The sequence below is a fragment of the Catharus ustulatus genome, chromosome 14 (genome assembly GCF_009819885.2).
Source record: "Catharus ustulatus isolate bCatUst1 chromosome 14, bCatUst1.pri.v2, whole genome shotgun sequence".
Lineage (NCBI taxonomy): Eukaryota > Metazoa > Chordata > Aves > Passeriformes > Turdidae > Catharus > Catharus ustulatus.
The window spans coordinates 14,718,479-14,743,812 of NC_046234.1; the positions used below are offsets into that span (position 1 = coordinate 14,718,479).

Below are 25,334 nucleotides of genomic sequence, written 5' to 3' on the forward strand. Positions count from 1 at the left end.
GTATCTGACATATCAGGGATTCCTGAGAGGCAACTAAATTACTAAAATCAGGAAATTCCAGCCTGGCAGCAGCCTCAGTGCCAGGTAAAGCATTGAGAGCTGGTGTACACACAGTGCAGCTATGTATGGGATGCTCAGATTCTCTGGCTTTTGAAAGCTCAAAAAAGTGGAAAGCAGTTCCAGCTTCCTGGGGAATTACTGGTATCATTCAACTATCTCCTAAAAGGCCTGAAATCCTGTTCCTTTGTCCCCACTCAGAAATGCATGGATAAGCAAACCACCACAAAGCAGATGGACTCTGCCAGACTGTTGGTATTGGGAATTTTCCTCGTGAATTCAGTAGTGACCACAGCTTCCCCTGCCTGAAGTTCTGCTTCCCCATTCCACTTGCACAGAGTATTCCATCTGTCTGTCAGAATGCCCTGCAGCAGGATGGCCTGGGGGCTCCTAAAACCCTTGGGCTCAGCTCCCAAGAACAGCAGCAAGCCTTCCTGCCAGCTGCCTTCCAGGGAAGAGGATTCTCTCCCCACAAGAGCCCTGACACAGCTGCAATGAAAGCACAGTTACCATGAGGAAGTAACACCAACCTGACAACCCCTGCTTATGTGGAACTGTCTGGAGCAGGGCAGGCTTAGCCCAGCAAACCTTTTCACCCCAGAAATTGCATATCCTGCCCTGGAATTACAGGACACCTGAAGGGAAGTGCATGCTCTGGGATCACCCCCTGCAATATCAGGTACTGTGACTCTGTGTTAGCAGCCTCACACATCAGGACAGAGAGATCCACATCTAATCCAGGGGAATACAGAGTCCTCCAAGGGTGAATCTCATTTAAGCAGTGCAGCACTGTGGGGCTGAGGCCAGGAAGGAGGACCAAAACAAACCACCACCCTCGTGACTAACGCCCTGAGCAGCAAACCCAAACCCAGAGCAGTGAAAATGTTTGCAGAGCAGTTCCTGTGTCTGTGAGGTCAAACCCCTGGGCTGTCTGTGCCATTAATGCCCCATCTAAAGCAGCCAGGAACTTGCCTTGTTTCCATTTCCTTAATGACCAGTCTCCAAACCCCAAGGGCACAGAAGGTGCAGGGAAGCAGAGCTGTGGGGCTGCAGGCACAGCGCTCCTGTGGCCACCTCCTCACATCTCAGAGGAGATGGCTGTGCCTGCAGCAGCCCCTGAGATGGAAAAGCAGGTGCTGCCATGGAAAACTAGCTCTAAACCCAGCCAAGAGCTCCACTGTGTCCACCAGGTGGAGTGCAGAGGTGGTGGTGGCAGCACAGGGATGGTGCCATCCCTGCTCCTCAGCAGAGCTCTGGGTGAGCAGCTGAAGGCACAGCAGGAATGGGGCTGAAGCCCACTCCAGGAATCCTCTCCCATCTCTCAGCAGCTCATGCAGGGTGACTCAGCTGTCCCCACCCTGTGGAGAGGCCACCAGGGAAGACAGCCACACTCCAGGCCAGAGCTGGGACCAACTCTCCCACTCTCCATCTGGGAGGCTGCCAGGAGCTGTGGGAATGCAGGGGGAAAGGGAAGAGCTGCCCACCAGAGCCTGGTGCTACCATGGCCAGGCAGGGAGCAGGATGGGATGGGCAGGGGGATGTGCCTCTGGATGCAGCAGCCTGGGAGCCTGTGGCTCCTGGCTTGTCCCCAGGAGAGGTGACATTGCTGTGGGATGCTGTGCAGATGGCCACAAGAACAAGAACCACTGGAGGAGGCCACAAGCTGTGTATGGCCACAGGAGGCCACAGGCTGCAGCTACAGGGAGACCACAAACCACCAGGCAGCAGCTTTGCCACCAGCTCCCTGTGGGAAGATGTGGTGGGTTCTGAGGAAGAGGGGTCACCTCTGCTCAGGGAAGGGCTGGTGAAGAGAAAGGAAGAGCCTGGGAGAGCAGTGGAGCTCCTTCTGCAGCAGGAGCTGGGAATTCAGACAGTAACTCCTTTGGGGAGTGCCTCCTGCTCTGCCAGCACCCATGGCAGGCAGGGGCACAGGGCTGCACTGGGGACAAGGAGCACTGAGCTCTTTCTGGGGACTGAAGGGACTGGGAATGATGTCCATGATGGACCCAGGTGTGACAGGATCACAGTGCTGCATGGCATTTTGGGCCACTAAGAGGGAGCTTGCCAATCATTCCCACTCTGGCTAATTAGCATATAACTGAACAGCAGAGGATGACCTACAAATCCTTCTGAGCTGGCTGCTGAACAGAGCAAGCCAAGACAAAAAAAAAACAACACAAAAAAATCACCCAGACTGAAGCACAATCTGGAAACATGAGCACAAATTAGTTTCTCATGAATATTCAGCAAAGGGCAGCACCACGTTCCCGTTAAGGTTTGCCAAGCCCAAGAGCCACCCACCTTCTGATTATTGCTCACTGGGAGCAGCCCAGCAGTGCAGGCAGGAGGGTGCTCTGCAAAAACTCCACACTGGGAGCTTTGACAAGCATTGCTGTGCCCAGGAATGGGCAGGAGCCCTTGGCACAGCACTGATCCAGGTGTGAGAGGGATCCAGCACAGCTCTGGCTGCTCTGTGTGTGCTGGGTCCTGCCTTCACCCCGACTGCTGCCAGCACTGGGGTCACACCAGAGCCCCATGGCAGCTTTGGGTCCACCTCACCAGGGGGAAAGGGACAAACAGACTTGCCAAAACTCCCCATTAACCATTAGTTGCTAATTAGGATCCTCTGAAATTTCCGTCTTTGGAGAGTTGGAGTGAGTGGCAAATGAAGGCAACTTCTCCTCTCCATAAAGGATTAAACACACTTTTCCTGCTGGGACCCCCCACCTCCATGCACACCTGAGGGGTTTGGGTGAAAGAGGAGTGGATGGAGGATCTTCATAGCTCATTTTCATGAGGCATCAGCAGTTAATTCAAAAAGACTTCTAAAAAGTTGAGGGATGTAGAAAGAGCAGCTCTATCAAAGCACACTGGTGTTTTTCCCTCACCCACTGCTTTCTCTCAAATGCTTCTCAGGCCCTGCTCCCCCAGAGATGAAAGCAAGTGGAAGTTATTATCCTCCCTTTCTTTTAAAATTATAATGAATGAAATTAAAAACCAAATTAACTAAGACCTTTTAGGAATATGTTGTCTCCTATGGAAGAAATTTTGACAAACACTGCAGCTATTCAGCATTCCTCTTGCCCTTAGAGTACATCCAAACAAGCCTTTCCCTCTGATTTTTTTGGTTGGCTTTGTGGGTTTTTTTTAAAAGCTGTCTCCTTCCAAGAGAAACTGGAATTAAAAAATTTTATTCAAATCCTCCTTGACTCAGTAAGTGTGGCCAGGCTGTTCCAAAAGTGTCCCAGTCCCACAGCATGGAGCTGAGCCCCAGGGTTATGGAGAGGGAGGGATGGGATCTCCACATGCACCAGCTCCTTTCCACACTCACCCCTGCCATGAGTGCCAGAGCTGGGAAATGGGTCAGCTCAGGGGGTGCCAGATCCTCCCTTTTATCTGTGATGTGGCACATCAGAGCACAGCAAGCCCCAGGAAAAAGGGAAAAAGGGAGAAAGGGACCCTACGGGGCTGTGGCTGGAGGGGTCCCAGTGACGGCGCAGCGCTGCCCTGTGTGGGAGCACAGCCTCCCGAGGAGACTCCATTCCTCCCGGGAGAATGGCTGAATGCAGACTCAGATGTGCTGCTCAGACTGGCTGTGCTCCAGCCAGAGGCATCACAAAGCCCCAATTCAAGGGCTCTTCCTATTTGGCTCCAGCAGCTCGCACAGGGAACAGAAAACATCTCACAGAAGGCGACGCTGCCAAAATACGGAAACTAAGCAGAGGGCACAAATTCCCTGTGTCATGTCTCCAGCCTGTTGCACAGCCCAGCCTCAGCCTCTGCCCCTGGTGCAGACCAGAAAGGGTCCATGGGGCAATGCCAGGCCCAGCAGTGATGGGAGGAACCCACACTGACAGAGCCCCACTGTGAGGAGCCTCATTTGTACTCACACCTCCTGCTGCCGGGTGGGGATGACCCAGAGATGCTTTGCAGGCTGGCAGGCGAAGGAGGGTGACATCTGAGGTGACACCTGAGGGTGCAGCCCAGCAGCAATGTGGCACAGGCTGCTGTCAGGGAAGCATCAGGGCTGAGGACAAAGGGCTGGAGTGGCTGGGGCTCGTTCCCAAACTCGCAGCCTCTCCAGGCTTTGGGGTGGCACTGGGGACAGTGGGACCTCCCTGTGCATCCCTGGGTCCTGGCACGGTGCAAGGTGCTGCCCTGTGAGCTCTGCATTGGAGCACCTGTGCTGAGCCACAGCACAGCCCTCTCCCCCTCACAGTGCCCTGGCACCTCTGCAGTTCCTGCTCCTCACAAGAAACAAAACCCCAAACCACCTGCAACAACCCCCTGCCCTCTGTCACCAGCTGCTCTGAGCAGTGTCCTGCCTCTGTCACCACCCTGTGCTTCCACCTGGAGTGCCCTGCCCATGCACAGGGACTGAGGAAGGGCTGCAGGCTGCCAGGTGGGTCAGTGCTGGGGCTGTGGCACCAGCCCTGCTGAGAGCTCTCTGCCTGCAGGACACAGGCACACAGCCCCTGGGTGCAGGCAGCTTGGGCACAGCACGCTCTGGGCTGTGGGCAAAGGGGCCCTTAAACACCTCAAGGGCTCTCTGGGGAGAAAACAGCCCCAAGGACACGAGAGCAGGGGCTGTGGGGCTGTGGGCAGCACCTCTGCCGTGGTTGTGGCTGCAGCTCTTCAGAGGGTTTCACACAGCAGCCCTCAGGGCATGGCAAAGGGCAGGAGGGCCATCGAGTACCTCTTCGCAAACCCTGTATTTATTAAACGTCAAAGCCTCCAGATGGGCTGGGCTGAATCCAAGCCTCAAGTGTTCTCCAAAACATCTCCATTTCGGAGCTGGGTCAGAGCCAGGCCCATTTTAAGCTGCTGCTGAGTAACATGGAACCTGGACTTCTTGATAGCAGACAAGGGAAAAATGATCTTTTGTGCTCCACATGTGCAGAATTTGCTTTTTATAGCTTGTTTCTTTAAAAGTTTGGTCCATCTGAAAGACTCATTAGATGCTTTATGTAAATATTTCATAACAAAAGCCCTATAACTATAATCAGGTTCTGCCTGCTGGCCTCTCCTGCTTTCCCTCCTTCCCTTCCTCCCTCCCACTCTACTGCACACTTCTCTGCAGAAAGTCTTTTATTCTCAATAGCACTGACTGAACAAAGGGGAGAGGAGAGAAAGCAGCAAAGATGATCTCCTGGTTGAAACAAGCACTCCTTGCTCAGGACAGAGGCAGTGCTGGAATCAGGCCAGGAGAGAACTCAAAGAGTTCAGGAAAAGATTTTGGAGCCTCTTATGATTGAAAAATCAGACTAAAAGTCACAGCACGATCCCTCATGCCAGCAGCTGAAAGCCAGCATTGAACAGGGAGTTTCTGAAGTCAGAATGCAGTAGAGCAACTGCTTGCTTGTTAACAACAACAGGAGAAAAATCTGAATTCAAACACAGTAACAGAAAACAAATCTGTTTATATTGAAAACAAACAAACAAGCCTTACCTTGGTGAACCCTATCTGCTCCTTCCGAAAGTTTTCCAAAGGTTTGATCAGCAGATCACTCGCGTTCTGCACCTACAGTGCAAAGAAAAAGCATTTTAACTGCAGGATGCTGATCAATTTTCTCCTACACAGAGGCTGAACAGGGCTAGAAGCCAAGAACTCTGAGATTTTTGTGTTTTTTACTGGAAGCTTCTTCTCTCTCTGTAGGAGAATTCACTTAAACCATCTGTACCTGCTCTTCCCCATCAGTAACACACAGCAAACCCCAAACACATCCCAGGAGATTTGGGGGCATCCTGTGGATGATGGGGGTGTCCCCCACCCCATCTAACAAGGCTGGTCTCAAATTAAGGATGGATTTCCCTTGTCTGGAGATTCAGCCAGAGGGTTATCTGTCACAGGAGCTGCTAGGGAAAAGGGAAAGCCTGCCTGTGTCTCTTCCACTCCTGTCTCATGTCTGAGAGATGCTTTCCTGGATGGTGCTCTCACACCCTTGCCATGAATCCACATGAAAGCTCTTCCCAGTCTGTATCACTGGCTCCAGCTCCAGCCTGCTGTTTCCTCCCATCCCCACTCCCCTGACAGGCTCTGTCCCAGGCTCCAGAGAGGGGAGAGGGGAAGAGAAGGGGAAGGACACCACACAGCCACAGCCTTTGAGGGAATTTAAAGCTGATGAACACGTGAGTGTGAGCCCTCCTGAGGGAGCTGCTGTAAAACAGAACTGGTCCTACAAGTAGAGGGAAAAAAAATCCCAACTTTGAAAATTGGACAGTGCCCATAATCCCTGAAACAAAACCTTCCACTGCTCCCCCCACTGCTAAAGGAGCTGCTGTATCTGGGATGTAAATAATAATAATAAAGAAGTATCTCAATGCTTTCCTGGTTTCCTGCTGTTCCTTGCCTGCCCATGGACCCTCAGCCCAGCCTGGCAGGAGCTCCTGCTGCTGCACGAGGCAGGGGAGCACAGAGCCAAGCAGCACATTCCTGGCACGCTCTAAGCTCTCCACCGAGCCTAACCTTCATGTTTTTCCTGGAATTAGGAGTGAAATGGGAAGCCAGCACTGGCTCTGGAGGAGCCCTGGAGAGCTGAGGGCACATGGCAGCTGGAAGCTGATGGTGCATTGTACTGCAGGAGCTAGAGCAGCACAGAAGGGCTCAGGGACACCTGCCTTCCTGCACCCAGCAAAAACTGAGTGAAAACACTTCTTGTTCTTCAACCCTTCACCACAGAAGCAGCTGGTGAGCAGTGTGCACACAGTGCAGCCCCTCCAGCTGCAGGGCCTGGGGCTCTGTGCTGCCTGTCCTGTGGGGAGAGCCACAGCCCCCACACCTATTGCTGTGGCTGCCCCATGCTCAGGGCCCATGGCACCAGGTGAGTACAAAGCACATTCCCAGTGCTCCAGCTTCCCTCTGATGAGAAGCCTCACACTGAGGCACGTGGTGAGGCTGTGATTTAGAATTTAGCTGTGTCAGGAATGACAGAGCCCAGTTCCCACCTCCTTACCATCATGGACCTCTCCAGCTCCACTTCGTGCAGCAGCTCTGCAAACTCCTTAAAGGACTCGGCTGTAAGAAAAGGAAAGGCTGGTCAGTGGAGCTGGGACATGGCACTGGAGTGTGGGACACATGTCAGGACACCCCAAGGTGGCTGCACCCCCAGCATGGCTGTCTAAAAGCTGCCAAAAAACCCCAGAAGGGGTGGCCCCTTTTGAGGTGATGCCAGGTGCAGGCTGGCCTTGAAGGGTATTCATTTATTTATGTAAGGGAGAGGAGGATCTCCTGGCCAGGGTAAGAAGGAGTGAAGGCCTGGGAAGGTAAGAGGATGTTAATTAGCTTTTATTAGGAATTGTGAGTGGCAATACAGGTAGCAGAGAAGGGGCAAATGCCAAACAGGGGGAAAGGGAGCTGCCATCCCCAGAGCCTGCAGCAGGACAGGCACTGCCACAGTGGGAGCTGTGGGCAGGAAGGTCTGCCAGCAGCACCAGGATGGGCCTGGCACCTCTGTCCCAGGAAGAGCTGCAGGTGCTTGCCAGGACAAGTGTGTCAAATGAAAATGGCCTGGGAATGACAAAAATCACATTGAGCACTAGGAAGCACAAAGTCCATGCACAGGAGGAAAGGCAGAAGGTGTAGACATGGTCACAGACACTGACACCACTCCCCAAAAGGTTAGAAGTGAAACAAAAAGATTTAACTGATAAGCAGTCAGAGTCTAACTACAATAAAATTAGCATTAAACCTTTCCTTTAACAAACTGAAATAAGAATAATTTAGCCTGGGGAAATAAAAGACTAGGTGGGAGTCTAGTCCCTCACATGCAGCCCCTCTCCCTGCCCATCGAAGGAGAACTTAGGAAGGGGCTGAACTTGTCACAGGGGAGGAAACCTCTCAGCAGCAGAGCACTGACAGTGCCAAGTCAAACTCCCACCTCTCCAGGCTGCAAGGCAGGGCTGGGCAAACACCTGCCCATGCAGGTAGGGTGGCTGTGTTGGATGCCTGGGGGCATCCTGATCACCCCAGTGTACCTGGGAACTACATGGAAAAGCTTCCCACAGCTCCAGCCTGCTCAGCACACCGTGGGACAGGTCTGGTGGGTGCCAGGCTCCCTCTTGCCCTGGTGGGAACATCCCAGAGTGGCTCTGTCAGACTCTAGAGCTCTGCAGTTCAGACCCTCCCTCCCTGCAGCACACTGGGCAGGGCAGGGCAGCACACGAGGGGACACAGCAAGGCAGGCACAGGAGTAGCTTGTCCCACAGGGCAGGGAGAGTTGCTCCTGCGCTCTCTGTGCAAACTGAGGGCCCTTTCCCCTCATCCACAGCAGCACCTTGGGAGAGGTACCTGTCCTGCTAAAATCCAGCCTGAGGATTCATCCTGCAGCTGCCCAGCCACACAAAAGGGAACAACTGCAGCCTCGTGACACGGGCCCTCGGCTGGCAGTGGCACAACAGACCTTCCTGATGAGTCAGGAACTTCTGAGCTCTCCAGCACCCAGCAATGCATGGCCCTACAGCTCACTGTGCTCACACCCAGGGACACACAGGGCTGGCACTGTGGCTCCCCAGGATGATGGAGTGCACAGACACCATGGGCCTGAGCCAGGAAAGAATTATCACAGGGAGAAAGAGAATCCAGCCCCAAACTTACAGGGAATATGTCAGTGCCTAAAATGTTCCCTAGTTATTTTCCCCCTTTGCTCTACAGGAAGCACCCAGGAACATGTTTCATGGCTCCAGTCACAGAACAGCCCACTGAGTTTGACCCTGCACCACACAAGGCTCAGATCCTGCTGCCAGCCCAGCAGTGCCTGGGAGCAGCAGGGTGGATCTGTGCTACTGGCCTGGGTCAGAATTTGCCAGCCCTTGCAGGGTAGTGTGGAGCAGGAGGGCCACCAGCAGCCACCTCCTGCCCAGCCACACCTGGGAACTGACACAATGACTCTGCTGAGTAGCCACAGGCATTCCAGGAAAGTTCTTACCGCCAGAGGATTCCAGGTTCCCGTGCCTGGGAGGGAAGAACATGCCATCCCACTTCATGCCCCTTCATCTCTGCAGGAGCTGCTGATTTGGGTCCTGCCAGGTGACAGTGAAGGAGCTGCAGGAGGGAGCACAGGAGGAGCCACAGCTATGGAGTAACACAGGTGAATCCATGACCTTTCACATCCCCAAAGTGCTGCTCATGACACACAACATGAACCCAGTGTCCTGACTGCCACCTGCAGTGTCCCCGCTGCCACCCGCTCTGTGCCGGGCTGCTCTGTGCCCACACAACGACACAGCAGCGTGACTTTGGCTCTATTTACAACCCAACCACGTTCTCTTGCAGAGCATAGAAGTGCCTGTGAGTGTTGTGCTTCACTCCCATATCCTGCACATCAAATGAGCTCTGCACTCCCACGCAGATCCCTGGCACCCGGCAGGGGATGGAAGCTGCTACGGAGACGTCAACGCCTCACTGCTGTGTCAGGAGTAAGGAAGCCTCAAACCCCTGCAGGCACACCAGGGCTTGGGTGGGAGGAGGAACACAGCCCAGGCTTCTTCACAGGGAAACTAGGGACCTCTTCTTGCAAAAGCAAAACAAATACTCCCCAGCAGAACTGAAGGGAAACATGCTCCTTTCACCACAGAGGGTTTTACATCTGCTGTGATCTCTTCTTGCTCTCTCTTTATTGAACCTCTGTCATTCCCAGAAGCCTTGCTTGGTTGTTGGAGCTTTGTCACTTCCAGCCAAGAGGAGGGACACTCCTTTCCTTGCATGGCTGTTTGCCCCAGACCCCTCAGCTCCCAGGAGAGGCATTTGCATGCAGAGTTCTCTCCTCCCTGACCCACGTGTGTTTGGAAGCTCAGCACCTCTGCTGCCATTGGATTTGAGAGGCTGACTCATTTCCAGCAGGTTTCACCCAGAGACTTTCCATAAAGGAAACAAGCCTTGGAGGGGCAGGTTGCAATCTGCTTCACATGGCTTTAAATACAACAGGCTCTACTTCCTTCCCCTTTTGACAGCAGCTGAGGGACCTGACACCAGCAACATCACACTGCTGCCACTCTTCAACTGCTGCCTGACAAAAGCTGGTTTTCTTTTTTTCCCCTATGTACAGCCCTCAGGAGCAGCCTGGAAAAGACCTTGTGCCCCACCCCATGAATGCCCTGTGCTCTTGCCTGGAGAATGCCATGTGAGCCCATGGGCAGCCCCAGCCCCTCAGCACAGGTTGGTGGCCCAAGAGTTCTGTCTGATGGGGCAGGGTCAGAATTTCAGGGGCTGAGAATCTCCTGTTGTCCCTCCTGCAGCCCTGCAGGGTTCACTCACCCACTAAGCCCAGAGCAGATTCATGTGAAATGTGGGGGTCTGGGGCATTAAAGGACGTCTGGTCCCCTGGCCATGGATCCTGAGTGACTCCCAGAGCTGAGCCATGGATGCTGAATGACTCCCAGAGCTGGGCTGTGGATGCTGAGTGACTCTCAGAGCTGGATCATGGATCCTGAGTGACTCCCAGAGCTGTGCTGTGGATGCTGAGTGACTCTCAGAGCTGGGCTGTGGATGCTGAGTGACTCCCAGAGCTGTGCTGTGGATCCTGAGTGACTCCCAGAGCTGGATCATGGATGCTGAGTGACTCCCAGTGCTGTGCTGTGGATCCTGAGTGACTCCCAGAGCTGGGCTGTGGATCCTGAGTGACTCTCAGAGCTGAGCTGGGGGAGGGCAGGGATGTAACACAGCTCCAGGATCACTAATCCCCAAACAGATGTGCAGGGAGCAGCCCTGCAAGGCTGCCTAGGGCACAGACAGCCATTGTTTTCCATTTGAGACACATCCAGCAACCCTTTTGCCAGCAGTTTGCAGCCTGGTGCCCCTCAGGGCAGTGTGGGGCAGTTTGTTCCTGCTCTGGGAGCAGCACCTGCTGGGCTCCACTGCAGCACCAGGAAGGGGGGCTGGCTGGGAGGTCAGCACCATGCTGCCTCCTCCCCAGCACCTGGCAGCATGGAGCAGGCCTGGAGCCATGGAAAACCTCTGCAAATTATCCGCTGAATTGGGAATGTGAAACTCGACCCGTGACTGTTCAACTTCATAAAATAAGCTCTGGAAGAGCTGCCTGGAAGCCAGCTCCTGAGGCTGCTTAAAAACCATCAGGCAGACTGATTCCTAGAGAGGGAGACTGTTCTAGTTACTGGAAGTCAGCTTCAAAAAGCAGAGAACTCACCAATATTGATCTCATCATCTGTTAGTGTGTCACCGATGAAGTCGAACTGGAAGGACTGCAGAGTCTGGGAGAACTTCTGCACTGCTGAGGAGTAACCTGGAAAAGGACAGAGCAGTCAGCTGAGAGGTTTTGCAATTGTTCTGCAGAGGCTGCACGTCTTAGCAATTTATCCTGAATGCAACAAGACCACAGGAAGGTAGTTATGAAAATCCATATGTATTGGGAATTTCAGCCCTGCAGAAAATGCTGCATTAATAACCCTCAGAGGTTGCAGAGAGCATTGCATTTGGGTTTTCTCTCTCTCTGAAAAAGCTTCTGCAGGACTAATGGATGCACCACACAATACAACAGCTGATCGATGGCCTTGTGTCCAGCCACACACAGGAAGGGACAGTGACACACTTCCCTGCAGGAAAACATTCAGGAGATGCACCAGGGCTGTGCATGCACCAGCACAGTCCCTTGGAGCACAGGGGCTGTGGGACAGGCTGGCCACTGTTCACAGGGATTGTTTCATAACATGGGAGAAAAATCTGTAGAGTCAGAAAATAAATGTGAGGAAAAAGGCAGGACTAAAAATAACCATCCCTCTGTGGGGTCATGGACACAGACAGCCCTGAGGGAAGGACAGTGCCACAGAGCACAGAGCACAGAGCTGAGCCAGGGGCCCCAGCTGGGCTTGCCTGGGCACCCACAGATGGCCCTGGGACCTGCTGCTCCTGCTGGTGAGGAACAGGCTGGGCTGGTAGCAGACAAATTGCCTGATGTTTTCTGTGGCTCAGTCCAAATTATTTTTGGACCTTCCAGAGAAGTTTCTGGCCCAAAGGATGCTTTGTCTTTGCACCCTGTGTGGCTGCAGGATGTGGCTGGACGTCTGCTGGCACTGGCAGAGGGGCCCTGGGACGTGACAGTGACACCACAACAGAGCCTGACCCAGGGCCAGCAGGGACAGCACGACCACAAAGCTACAACAATTCCTGAGATACAAACAGAAGGAGGCTGCACTTGCCTGACCTCAGAGAGCAGGATGTAGGCAACAAAAAGAAAAGCAAAGGAATAATGTTAGACTCTGATTTACATTGCTACTTTGCCTAATTTGGGACTCCAGCTACAGGCACAGTCCCAGGCTGGACTCCTTTGTGGCAGTGCATAGATGTGGCACTTTCAGAAATTCATGAAATTACAAGTGGGGAAGATGTGATGGCACAGATGTTAACAGGCAACCAGCTCCCACCGCTGCTTTGCCAAACCAGCAATTGTTGGATACAGGAATTTGGTGTACATGGATTTTTAAATTTGAAAATAAAACTTACAACTGTGGTGGCAATCATGGGATGTTCTGAAATGCTGCTGTGAAGGGCAGAGAAAAATTGGACAACACTGACATGAATGTTGAGGAAAAGAAATCAAGTGGCCTGTGTGGGATACCAGCAGGTCCCCAGACTGCCCTGCTTTCCCTGTCCCCAGGTCAGGAGCTCCTGATGCTCCCCAAGTTCCCTGGGCAGGCAGGGATGGGGGCACTGTGGAGTCCCCAGTTCAGGCTCAGCGTGCAGCCCCTGCTTCTCCCTCAAAAGCCTCGTTCAGCAGCTCCCTCCCATGGGTCAAACCTTTGCTCCTGAATGGGCAGATTCAGGCCTGAATGTTGCTATTTAGCCCCAGCTGCCAGGGGCTTGAGCACGTAAATGGTGAACTCTCGCACAGAACGATGTCATTGACTTGATGGAAAACCTCAGCAAATAATTCCCCCTCAGTCCCCCAGTGCTCACCCAGGCCAGGCTGGAGGCTCATTCAGCCTCGCTCAGGGGAATCTTTGTTCATCCCCCTGCAAATCCCCAACACCACCCCTGATGCTGCTGTGGCCCCATCCAGCCCCTCCCCTGCCACTGGTCAAAGGTGATTTTCAATCCCTCCCTCCAAACACCCCCTCCCATCCCAGTGTGTGTGTCCTTGAGCCCCTCTGAAAGCAGCAGCACCCCCAACCAGCATCTGTCTGTCTGTCTGTCTGTCTGTCTGTCTGTCCCCTCCATGGGTGCTGGCTGGGGCAGGTGACAAGGCACATGGCTCAGTGCACCCGTGAGCCAGGAGCAGGGCAGCACACGCGGGTCCCACGGGTGGTACCTGGCAGGGACAGAGGGTTTCCATGTGCCTTGTGTCCCTGTCAGCCATGGGGAGAAGGAGGGAGAGAGGGAGAGGGGGTGTGAGCCTGTACCATACGTGCCTGGCGGGCTCTGGAGGAGCTCTTAATGGAAACCAGGCTTCTGCAGAGCAACAAACTCCACTCCCACACGGAGAGAGCCTTGGCTGAACATCGGCTCCTGACAGCTCCTGTGTGCATGCACGGGACAGCACCGCTGTCACACAGCTCTGGGGTGTGACTGGGACAGAACAGGGGGCTGAGAGACTGCTGGCACCATGGGACAGGTTTGGGGACACAAAACAGGGCTGACTGACTGCTGGCACCATGGGACAGCTCTGGGGTGTGACAGGGACAGAACAGGGGGCTGACTGACTGCTGGCACCATGGGACAGGTTTGGGGATGCAGCACAGGGCTGACTGACTGCTGACACCATGGGACAGGTTTGGGGACACAGGACAGGGCTGACTGACTGCTGGCACCATGGGACAGGTTTGGGGATGCAGCACAGGGCTGACTGACTGCTGGCACCATGGGAACAGAAGATGTTCCCACTCAGGGGCTGTGTCCCTGCAGGGCCCAGCACAGAGAATTGGTGTCAGTGCTCACAGACACTCAGTGGGATGTTGCCCCTTTAGTGGTGACAGCAGTGATGGGGCAGGGGCTGGGGAGAAAGGGATAAGCCATGGCCACAGGAAATAGGCTTGACCACAGGAAGGAGCTAGCAGGAAGAGATTTGCTGTGTGGAAAAACAGGGCTCCATCCCACGCTGGGAGAGACATGTCCGTATTGTGCCTTGTTTTAACTGTCGGAAATGTTTTCCCCCCAGCACAAACACTGGGTTGCCAAAGGCTCCTGCTCTGCACCCCCAGAGCCTGGCAGCAGGGAGAGGAGGCTGCAGGGCCTGTCCTGCTCCCCCAGCAGCAGGACCCAAGGATGAAGGAATAATGCCATGCTCCAAGCTGGAATATCCCTGCAAACAGCACGCCAAGGCTCAGCCCTATCCCAAGGACCCTGCCTGCTCAGCCTGTTTCCATGGAAACACACCAAAATGAATTTCAGGAGTCCTCAAGGAGTCCTCTCCCTTCCAGCATCAGGAAGCAATGCCAAGTTTCACCATTTGTGGTTACAATAATTTACTCCTCTAGTCAAAATGAAGTTCTGTCCCTGCACAGAGTGGTCCCAGCCCCGCTGCAGGGCTGGAGCACCAGTGCCAGCCTCAGGAGGCACACAGAGAACTCAGGGCTATATTTATGTGTGGATAAACACACCCCCAGAACCAGCAGCTCTGCAAGGATGTGCCTCACAGCCTGCTCAGTAAGGAGCTATGATTCTCATTTCAACCTTTGACAGCACCCACAGGTAACCAAAAACCACAAACAAAAAAGTGCTGCGACCACTGCACAAGCCGCAGGTCTCTGACAGAACACAAACACAAGCAGAGCCCCAAACCAGGCTGTGCTGCTGCTTTTTCCTCCAGTTCTTAGAATTTAAACCAGAAGGAAACCATCACCACAGGAGAGAACCACAGGGGAACAGGATGAACAGACACGACCAGAGAATGGGGCATGGCGGTGCTGCTTGAGGGTCTGCAATGCTCGAGGTGCCACAGGTGCACATCCTTAATGAGCTGCACTGATTGCAGCCCAGAGGTCACAGTCTGTGTGACTGCAATGGTCCTCTGCTCCCAAGAGAGGAAACCATGTCCCTGAGCACAAGGAAATAGAAGTGGCTGTGACATAGTGATGACAGCTATGGGGACCAGCAGGATCTCTGAGCCAGGACAGGAGAGCCCTGCCTGGGCTGCCTCATTTAACACCACAGGGTGTTAAACAACTCCACAATGGGACATTGGGTGTGACACAGTTGTAAAGAACAGCCTGATTTTTAGAAATAAACACTTTGAAGACCAACATCTCCAACTGTGCAGGAGAGTAGGTGTGGAGGGTACACAGCACCCTCACCTCTGTTATCCACACCCAAATAACCCTTGTTTATGTGACACTCGTTGGCTGTGCAGCAGCTGGAATACACAGCACCACTCTGCTCCTTCCTAGGAAACAGCCAGCTGGGAATTGCTGCTCCTCCAGAAGCTAAGGGGCAGAGCAAGCAGTGGGCTCAGCAGCCCTTTGGCTAATCTCCATCACACACTGCTCCCAGGGCATCACACTGCAAATTAAGGAGGAAAAAACAAAAATACTGCCCCCCAACCTCATCATCTTTGTAATCATTGGCCAGTGACACTTCCAGTGCAAAGGGAATCCTGAGTTTAATCTGATCCAGCTGAAGGCATGAATAGCTGAGCAGTGACAGGGCTGCAGCATCCCTGTCCTGCTCCTGGGAAGGGACAGGATGTCCCAGCCCACAGGGGAAGGTGGGAAATGACTTTCACTGTTCTCCCTGCCTGCACCTACGCATGGGCAGCTCGGGGAAGAGCAGCCAGCAGAGCTTTCCACGGGAGAAAAAGCAATTCCTGAGGTCTGACCCACAGATTGCAGTGCCAGAGCAATTCAGTCACAGCTTCGGCAACCCATGAACAAAACCCATAAGGAATCAATAAGCCACACATTTTCCTTTCAAATAAGCAAACAGAAGACAATAAAAGTTCACTCTGCCCTTAAACAAGACATGGAAATTTTCAGGTTGGGATCTGAACCCTGGAAATCCATTTTTGTCAGGGAAATTATGCAAGACCCTGACACACAGCAGCTGAGGACACACCTACATTTCCTACCAATGGTCCCTATGGATGATTTTCTCCTCCCTGGTGAAGAGCTGTGATACATACAGCATGAGAAATCCCACTTTTCCCAGCATGCAGAGAGAGGGCTGTGACTCCTGAGGAAAAAATAATGTGCTCATTGTAATCAACTCCCGCCAAAGAATTCCTCAGGGAGTTGCATCACTAAGGAGAGGGAGCTGATCACCATCACCACCCTGGGGATGAGGTTCTGGACACAGTACCTGACCCACTGCTTCCTGGGAATTCTCTGTCCCTGCAGCAGAGTTTTAGAAGCACAAAAAAATAAGAGGAAAAAAAAAGAAGAGTTTTAGGAGTACACAAAGAAAGTGGGTAAGGGGCCAGACACTGCTTTGAGCTGTTGGATTTATACTGTGTGCACTACCTGCATGAAGTCCCCAGCCTCTGACCCACAAAAATACCTCAGCCTGGAAAGCCATGAGCTTCCCCCTCTGAGCCCAGATGTGCCATCAGCATCAGGAGTAATAAGAGCTGACCCATGGAACACTCCCAAACATTCTACAGCTGCTCAAACACAGCAACAGGTTGATTTTCTCAGATGAGGATAAAAAAATAACCTTCTGGTCAGCCTTCTAGGTAGTCCCAAATCCACACAAAGAATCCAGCCCTCTTGGTGCTGCACAGAGGAGAGATGCTCACCACTAGGGAATTACAGAGCAGCCCAGGACAGGCAGTGCCTGGCATTGACCCAGGGCGAGCCGTCCGCAAGTGCCCCTGAAGGCTCTGTGGGGACTCAGAAATCCTGACACATTGGACAAAGGCCATTTTTCCCACACTGACACGGGTTTTCCACTTGCCAGGAGTAAGTGGCTAGCATGAACTGCTAAAAATAACTTGCTATATTTAGCTGTGCTTTACAAATCTCTTGCAAAGGAATTTACTGGATGTCTCACACTCTCTCACACATTTACCTCTCCTAATCAGCCCTTCATTGACTCGAGTTGTTCATAAACTGCAGCTTCCCTCTCACAGCCAGTCCAGCCCAGGCTCCAGGCAGAAAAGCAGGGCTGTGCTCCCAGTAAAAACACATTTCTCAGTACCTCTCTCTAATCAGTGACCTTTTGTTCTGCAAGCTGGTTACCTGCCCTCTGGACCATCAGCTCCACTCACACATCCCCCTCCCACTCTCCCCTCACCCTCCACAGTTTTTATTTCCTGTCCTAAAAGTCAATCTTTTATTCTCATTAATTCTTCTCCTTGCCCAGCCAGCCTTGTGGGAAGTGCCCAAACGTGCTTGACAGGTTTATTTTCTTATTTACTGTTAAATTAAATACCCAAGGACCCAGAGAGGAATGGCTCACACTTATCATAAAATTCTCACGCCTGCTTTATCTCCTTCATTTCCCTCATTGCCTGAAGGAAACTGGCTCTGGCAAACCTGCCATGCTCCAGAAGAGCTGGCAAAGGTTGTGAGGCTGCACTTCAAAGCTCAAGGCAGTGAAACACACAGAGGAGCTTTCTTGGATGTCTGGAGCACAAGGAGATCACCAACAGCTTGGAAATTTGGTAACATATCAGCCCAAAAACCCAACCAAAACACAAAGCAACCAAACAAGACTGGAAGGACAACAAAGTTTTGGGATATATTGGCCTGTTTTGGAGAAACCTGGGAGTGAGTGATGTGGGATACAGCTTCTGGCAGCTCTCCACTCTCACCCTCCCTTGGATTAAGTTATCCAGCACCTTCTTCCCAAGACCTCCACAGTGACAGATCCATTGATCAGGAAGAGAATCATGCAGCACAGCCACATTTCAAAGCAGACATGGAACACACTATGTTCCCAGTGACACTCGTTGGCTTATACTGGTTTCCTAGAGAGCAGCACTTTGGGCTGCATGTTTAATATTTTTATAAGGGGACAGTGTGTTGGATGATTTTTTTTTAATGATTTTTGCTTCTGAAACACAAGGGAAGCACAGGATGCTGCAGCACAGCCTCCTGCCTGGCCCAGCTCAGCCAGGGAACTCCTGCTTTCCCCAGAGCAGCAAAACTCCTGCTGGCATCAGCACTTCCCTTAGTGCTCCTCAGGATGAGCCGTGGGTAAAACTGCACTTTGGAAGCCTAAACTTCTCAGAGAATATTATTTTCCCTTCTGGAATTTTGCTGGCCTTTCAAATGAACCTTGGAGCCCTGCAAAGCTGGAGGAGTTGCTTCAGCAGAACTGGAAAGAGACACAGGGCAGCCAGCCCAGAACACGTGGCCAGCTGAAATGGAAGTGAAGAAAAGATGAGAGGCCTTAGAAACCGGCAAAAGTGGTGAAATGCGCAGTAAGAAATAATGCAATAATTGTTTTTTAAATAAATGCTCCCGGGGTCACAGAGGCAGAGAGGAGATACAAAGGAGGGAACACCATCACAGCTCTTTGGTTCAACACAGACCAAGCCCAACCATGGGGCTGTTCCTGCCACACCTCCAGGAATTTCAGACCACCTGGTGTCCCAATCTGACTGTCAGCACAGCAGGGAATTGCTCAGCACTGCCCTGCAGCACGGTGAACCTGGGCACAGAAGGGAGAGCCACAGCTGGGGAACAGTGCCCAGCTCCATGAGCACTGGTGCTGCTGCTGGAAGTGGTGGCCAGTCCCTGTGCTGGGCAGCTCCCAAATCCCACGTGGGAGGCTCCAGGGCAGCAGCACTCAGCAGCTTTCCTGAGAACTCCCAACACAGAGGCTGCCAGGTGAGTGATGGGATGGCAATGCCAGGTGAGCCCTGGGGATGGCAGTGCCAGGTGAGTGATGGGATGGCAGTGCCAAGTGAGCCCTGGGGATGGCAGTGCCAGGTGAGCCCTGGGGATGGCAGTGCCAGGTGAGTGATGGGATGGCAGTGCCAGGTGAGTGATGGGATGGCAATGCCAGGTGAGCCCTGGGGATGGCAGTGCCAGGTGAGTGATGGGATGGCAGTGCCAAGTGAGCCCTGGGGATGGCAGTGCCAGGTGAGCCCTGGGGATGGCAGTGCCAGGTGAGTGATGGGATGGCAGTGCCAGGTGAGTGATGGGATGGCAGTGCCAGGTGAGCCCTGGGGATGGCAGTGCCAGGTGAGTGATGGGGATGGCAGTGCCAAGTGAGCCCTGGGGATGGCAGTGCCAGGTGAGCCCTGGGGATGGCAGTGCCAGGTGAGCCCTGGGGATGGCAGTGCCAGGTGAGTGATGGGGATGGCAGTGCCAAGTGAGCCCTGGGGATGGCAGTGCCAGGTGAGTGATGGGATGGCAGTGCCAGGTGAGTGGTGGGGATGGTAGTGCCAAGTGAGCCCTGGGGATGGCAACGCCAGGTGAGTGATGGGATGGCAATGCCAAGTGAGTGATGGGGATGGCAGTGCCAGCTGAGCTCTGGCTGTGGCACTTTGAGGCTGGAAGCCAAGCAAGCAGCCAGCTGGAAGCAGGGTGAGGCTCTGGCTGCTGCACCTATTTTTACACCTGTTTACATCACTGTCCCACAGAAGCCAGTCAATGCCTTCAGAATACCAGCCTGGGGACAAGTCCTTGGGCTGGGGAATGAAGGAGACACTCTTTGAAAAATAAAAACACACAAAGCTGAACCATGCAAAACAAAGGTATTTTCCCCTCCCTTGGGAGGAGTGAGCAGCCGCTTTTTCAGGGGTATCAGGAGAGGGGGGCAGAGCTGCAGAGATGCGGCAGAGATGCCTGCGGGGCTGCAGAGATGCCTGCAGGGCTCCAGCCAGCAGAGCCCCGCTCCCAGAGCAGCCCAGCAGGATTTTGGCACGGCGCTCTGGCGTGAGCGGCAGGAGAGGGCGTGCTCCAAGATCCCCGCCGCACAGGCAGGACGGACACGGGGAAAACAAACATGAAAACAACGGACTCTTATCCGGGGCAGAGCACGAGCAATCCCCACAGAGACATCTCATGATCGGCGGAGCCCTCCCATGCATCGCCCCCTCCGCAGGCAGGGCAGGTTCCGAGCCGCGCTCGCTCCCAGCGCCGATGATTTCAGAGTTTCCTTCGATAAGGGCGCAGCGGGGCTGGGCAGGGGCCAGCTGAGTCACACAGCACGCCAGGGAGGATCGCAAAGATCCAGGGAGGGATTTTCGCCGGCTTTAGCTGCGATGCGGAGCGGGGAGGGGCGCGCACCGCTCCTGGTCCAGGCTGGGGGTGATGGCAGCGCGGATGTGGCGGGTCCTGAACCAGTGGCACCTCCTGGGCAGCACCAACCTGACCCACACTGTGGCATTCCCACCTGCACAGCACACTTAGGGGGGATTTGCCAAGAGAAAACCCCGCTCTGGGCATCTCTGCAAGGATCTGGGGGTCTGGCTTTGTGCTTCCACCTCAAAGGGTCCCCTGATGCTCTGCAGTTCATCCTGTGATGGAATAGGAACAGGTTGTGTCCTTTGTTCTCCATTCTCACAGCTACAAGGTTTAGTAACATTAATATAGCTGTTCCTGTTTAAAACATCCCCAAAAAATCAGGCATGGCTGGAGAAACAGTATAAAAAGGAGAGAGATCAGACTGAGAGAGCAACTGACTTCTGTACTAACATTTATAGACATTATCTCAGGCTGTTCTGCTGCTCTTATCATCACTTGAACAACTCATGACCACGTGTTCACCTGCGTGGAGAATTTGGTGACAAGAAAGGACACAGGGCAGAGGGGCAATGTGTGAATGTGTCCCAGGAGAAAACAGCCAGCATGGCCTGGGATCACTGCTCCAGCAGCTCAGCCAGCAGCACTGAGGAGCTGTGAGACACAGCACAGGCCAGCGTGGACAACCCAGCATCCCCAGAACAGAAATAACAAAATTCCAAAAGCCTTCTGATCCACACGTCAGAACCTCAGACAGAAGCTTTACGTGTTTGAAGGGTCATTTAATGCTGAGTAAGGAAAAATAACTGCTGCCTCCTGAACTTCTCCAGCAGTTCCAAAGCTGCTGCATTTTGGTGCTCAGTACCTGTAAATGGTGCTGATTGTTCACCTGAGTTGTTTTTTCTATGAACCCACAGCTCTCCCAACATCTGTGTTCCTGTTACACAGCAGTGCCCTGGACACTGCAGCCCCCACAGCAGCATCTGCCCCTCTGTCCCTGGAAAATGGCCCAACCTGGCACTGCAGCCCAGATCCACGGCTGGGCAGCCAGGGATCAGTGCCAGAGCCAGGCTGTGTGGGCAGGAGGATGCAGCATGGCCAGGATGTGCCACAGGTGTCTGGCTGTGCACTGCAGAACAGAGCAGGCACTCCACTGTCACTGCACAGAGCCAGGCTGGCACCCAGCAGGACAGAAACCACCTGAGAAAAGCCTGGGGCAAGCATGGTACACATCTGTAGTTACCAGCATGCCACCAACAGCATGAGGAAATAAAATATTCCAACAATACCTCGAGAAAAAAGCCAGAAAAGCTGAGTCTTCATACAGTGACTCAAGAGGAAACTCTTAGGTCAGCAGCAGTGCTGCTGTGAGCTCTGGGCTGTGAGACACACAGAACATGGATAACACCCACATCCTCCCAGGGAAGGAGCCAGAAAAGGCAGTAGAAGATGGATGAAAAGCTCCCTGCATGCCTCATCTGCAGCACAAGAAAAAATATCCTTAAACCCATGAAAACGACTTCCCCTCTTGTCCCAGCCCCTTGTGCCACTGCACACAGGCAACTCCTTGGGAAGGATATCTGGGCTGGAAAAAGCCATCACAAAACACTGCACTCTGGTTTGTTTAAGCTGGACCAAATCTGCTCCAGAGCCCTCTCACCAGCCCCTGAGCTGGCAGGGACAGGGCTGGCTTGCTGCCATTGCCAGCCACCCCTGCCCACATTCCTGCCCTGGGCTTCCTAAAACAAACCAAGGGCTGGGCACACCTGGGCATGGATGGAGCAGCTGTAACCAGAGAAATTCCCAGGGGAGAGGCTGGGGAGCTCAGGACTGCAGCAGGGAGGGAGTGAGGGACACAGAGCTAGGCCTGGGGCCATTGTGGCACAGCCAAACCATCCTGTGCCCAGCCTGGCAACTCAGCCATGGCAAAGCAAACCCAACAGAGACAACTTGCCCAGCCAGGGAGCTGCTCCAGGGGCAGCAAAACCCAGCAAACACATCCCCCAGCCCTGGAACACGGGGTGGGATCTGCCTCACAGCTGGATCTGGTAGATCCTGAGCCAGCCCCTCGTCTCTCCTGCCTGCACTGAGGATACAGCTCTGGCACTGGGGGTGAGTTGGCTTTTAGGAGGGTTTTTGTTCTTTTTCTGCTATTGTATTCTCTGGTTAAAGCACGTCTGGTTTAGATTTGCACCAAGTGGGGCCCTAGTTCTGTGCTCAGAGCTTGCAGCCCAGGAGCAGGAGCTGCTCTATCAGCAGCTGTTGGCTGCAGAGACCCCCTGCGCCCACCTGAGCTGAGGATCCCTGCAGGGCACAGATGCTGCCATGGAGAGCTGGGGTCTGGCTATGGGTGTGATGTCTTTTGAGACAGAGCTGGGAAGTCAGGAGACAATTTTACAAGTGCCCTTATTGGCTGAAATCCCAGCAAGGATGAGGAACACCAGCAAGAAGCTGACAAGTACAAGACATCGCATTATTGCTGGAGGAGAGTGATGCATTTTCCAGCAGGTCATTTCCCCCTGCTCCATAGCATCTCATGGCAGTCTTTGTGGGACAGGACATTGTCACTGCAGCACCTCAATGCCCAGCTGTGCCTCCCAGCAAAGCTGATGCTTGCCTGGAGAGCTGCAGCCTCTCCTGGTGTAGGGTAGACTCCTTTTTCTTCCCCATTTTCCAGAGGAGCTTTACAGTTGTTTGGACACAGTCCCCAGGATCTGGCTGTACTGCAGGAACAGATTCCAGCCACTGTCCCCACAGCCTTCCCATGAACCAGGACATGGGGATCTGGAGAACTGGGCAGACAGGCTGCTCTGGGTGGTTTCAATCCCATTAAAATAACCTGTTCCAATGCCACGCTGCTTCCCACACTCCACAGCATGAAACCCCCAGGCACCACATCCAACAACAGCACAGAAACCTGCCCAGAACAGGTCTGCCATGCTGGGGACACAGGAGTTCCCTCAGGGGACATGCCAGTTCCCACACACAGCACTGCAGGACCTATAGGGATGATGACGATGATGATGATGATGATGATGGTGGGACCTCCCCTGGGTGCCCAAGGAACCCTATTTGTAGGGAAAAGCTCACACAGTCCCTACACATTCCTTTATCATGTTTCCCTTCAGAATGAAGGGCTCACAAACTGGGGGAGGCTGGAAGTGCCAGCACAGTCCCAGGCACTCTGCAGAGCTCCATGCTGGACAGAATTCAAGTGCAGAACCACATACACAACATTTGCCTAAGAAGTCACAGCTCTTCAAGCTTCAAAGGAGAACTTTCACCATCACAGCACTCACAGGTACTAATGAGAAAAGTCTCTGTCTGACATTTCTCCAACTCCATTTGATATTTAATTGGGAGAGAAGATCAAAGAGCAGGGGAAATAGGTGGTTTTGCATTATCATACACACAGCAGAGCACAGTCAGCAGGAGAGATTAAAGAAACCCACACTGAAGCACAGAAAGAAATTGCTGTAAAGCAGCCATTCTTACAGCCACAGTGGTGCCATGGAGTCACAACTTCTGGCACCCTGGTGGCCTGGAGCATGTGCCCTGTGTGAGGCTCCTCTGTCACACCAGTGCTGGCCATGGCTCTGGGTATGGACACAGAAACATCAAAGGTATCCTATTTCTGTTGGGTCTGGAACATCTAACACACGAGATCCTTGATGTCCACATCAGCTCCTGATCCTGGCCACCACAAGAGGCTGGGGACCACTATGAAGGGACAGACACCTCCCAGTCCTTCTCCCTTCCTGACCAGGGACAAGCCACGGTGGTGTCAGCACTGCCAGTACAATGTGTGGGACCAGCACCGTCACTTGGCACTGCCGGTGACTCTCCATGCTCCTGGCACAAAAAACAAGGGACACAGCCAACTTTACAACAAAAATAATTTCCATTTCTGACTCAAAGTATTATTTTCTATTATTGGCTTTCACACCCAAGACTTGTTACAAATTGAACAATATTATTCTCTGCTTTAGTCTGTTTAATTCTCCACTTGGCAATACCAAATACTTTTTCCCCTTATGATGTCCCACGTACTCTGCTGTTGAGGGGAATCAGTCAACAAGAGAAAATACCACACTCAAAGGCAGCACTGGGAGGGCTGTGACTGCAGGATGACCCTCCCCAGGATATGGGGGACTGCAGGAAGAGCTTCTCCCCTGGAATTCTATTTGTTCCAGCTGGTGACCCATCAGTTGGGTGGAGGGAATGGAACCAGTTTCTCTAAATCCATGAAAGGCCAAAGGAGTTTAAAGTCCCCTAAAACCCCCCTCCTCATTCAGGTAACCTGGCCTTGGACATTTCCAGGGATGGGGCAGTTACAGCTTCTCTGGGCAACCTGTGCCAAGGCTCACCACCCTCACAGGGAAGATTTTCTCCCCGTTATCCCATCTAACTCTGCTCTCTTTCACTTTGAAGCCATTCCCCATTGTCCTGTGACTCCATCCCTTGTCCAAAGTCACTCTCCACCTTTCTTGTAGGCCCCTTCAGGTACTTCACCCTCCATCCTCACAGTATCTCACTCTCCTGATGGGACCACCCCCACTTCTGCACCCCAGCAGCTGAGGGCACTTCCACCCCACCCTGCCAAGGGGCACAGTGGGATGGTCAGCCATGGATATTGGTATCTGCCAGCTGGTCGTGGTGAGGCCATGGCCAGTGAGTACCCCAAATTCCCACCCACAGCTCCACATGGCTAGGATGCAGAGACACATCTATTTTTTAAAGTTATCTGTTAACTAAACACAGGGAGCTGATGGAAGCGCAGGCAGGACTGGCCCCAGCACCTCCCTGGCAGCCTGCTGGATCAGCTACAAACACACCCCACAGGATTTCAGGAAAGAAATCCTCACCCCTGGGGGTTCTCAGTGCTGTCTGGGTGTGCTCTGCTTTCTTCTGCTTCTGCCCTTCCTCCCTGGCCAGTCTCCCTGGGCCGGGTCTGCTGACCCAGCGAAATCCCTCACACCCCTGTGCGTTACAAACACTGAAAAGGGAAATGGTTTTGAACAAAGTGATGAAAAAAAGCATTTCCATTAGCAAGCAGGTTTCTTTTAATCCCTCTGATTTCCATTTTGTTGGGGTATTTTTTTGCCCTGGACTGTGCAGAGATTTGGATTTTTGTACCCACGTTAGGTCTCACAGCCCTGTGACGTCGGCAGTTTCAGTCACACCAGCTTTTGTCTCTGCTG

General features: G+C 53.2%; 1 protein-coding gene across 1 annotated transcript in view; it reads right to left on the reverse strand.

Annotated features, from left to right (window-relative positions):
- The window catches only part of OPHN1 (oligophrenin 1), a 52,241-nt gene that overhangs the window by 25,770 nt on the left and 1,137 nt on the right, over positions 1-25,334 (reverse strand). Inside the window, exons 2-4 of the mRNA XM_033072331.2 lie at positions 11,199-11,294; positions 7,011-7,072; positions 5,507-5,578 (exon numbers count right to left, since the gene is read on the reverse strand). Coding sequence (XP_032928222.1) covers positions 5,507-5,578; positions 7,011-7,072; positions 11,199-11,294 — 230 coding nt within the window. The remainder of the gene's footprint in view (positions 1-5,506; positions 5,579-7,010; positions 7,073-11,198; positions 11,295-25,334) is intronic.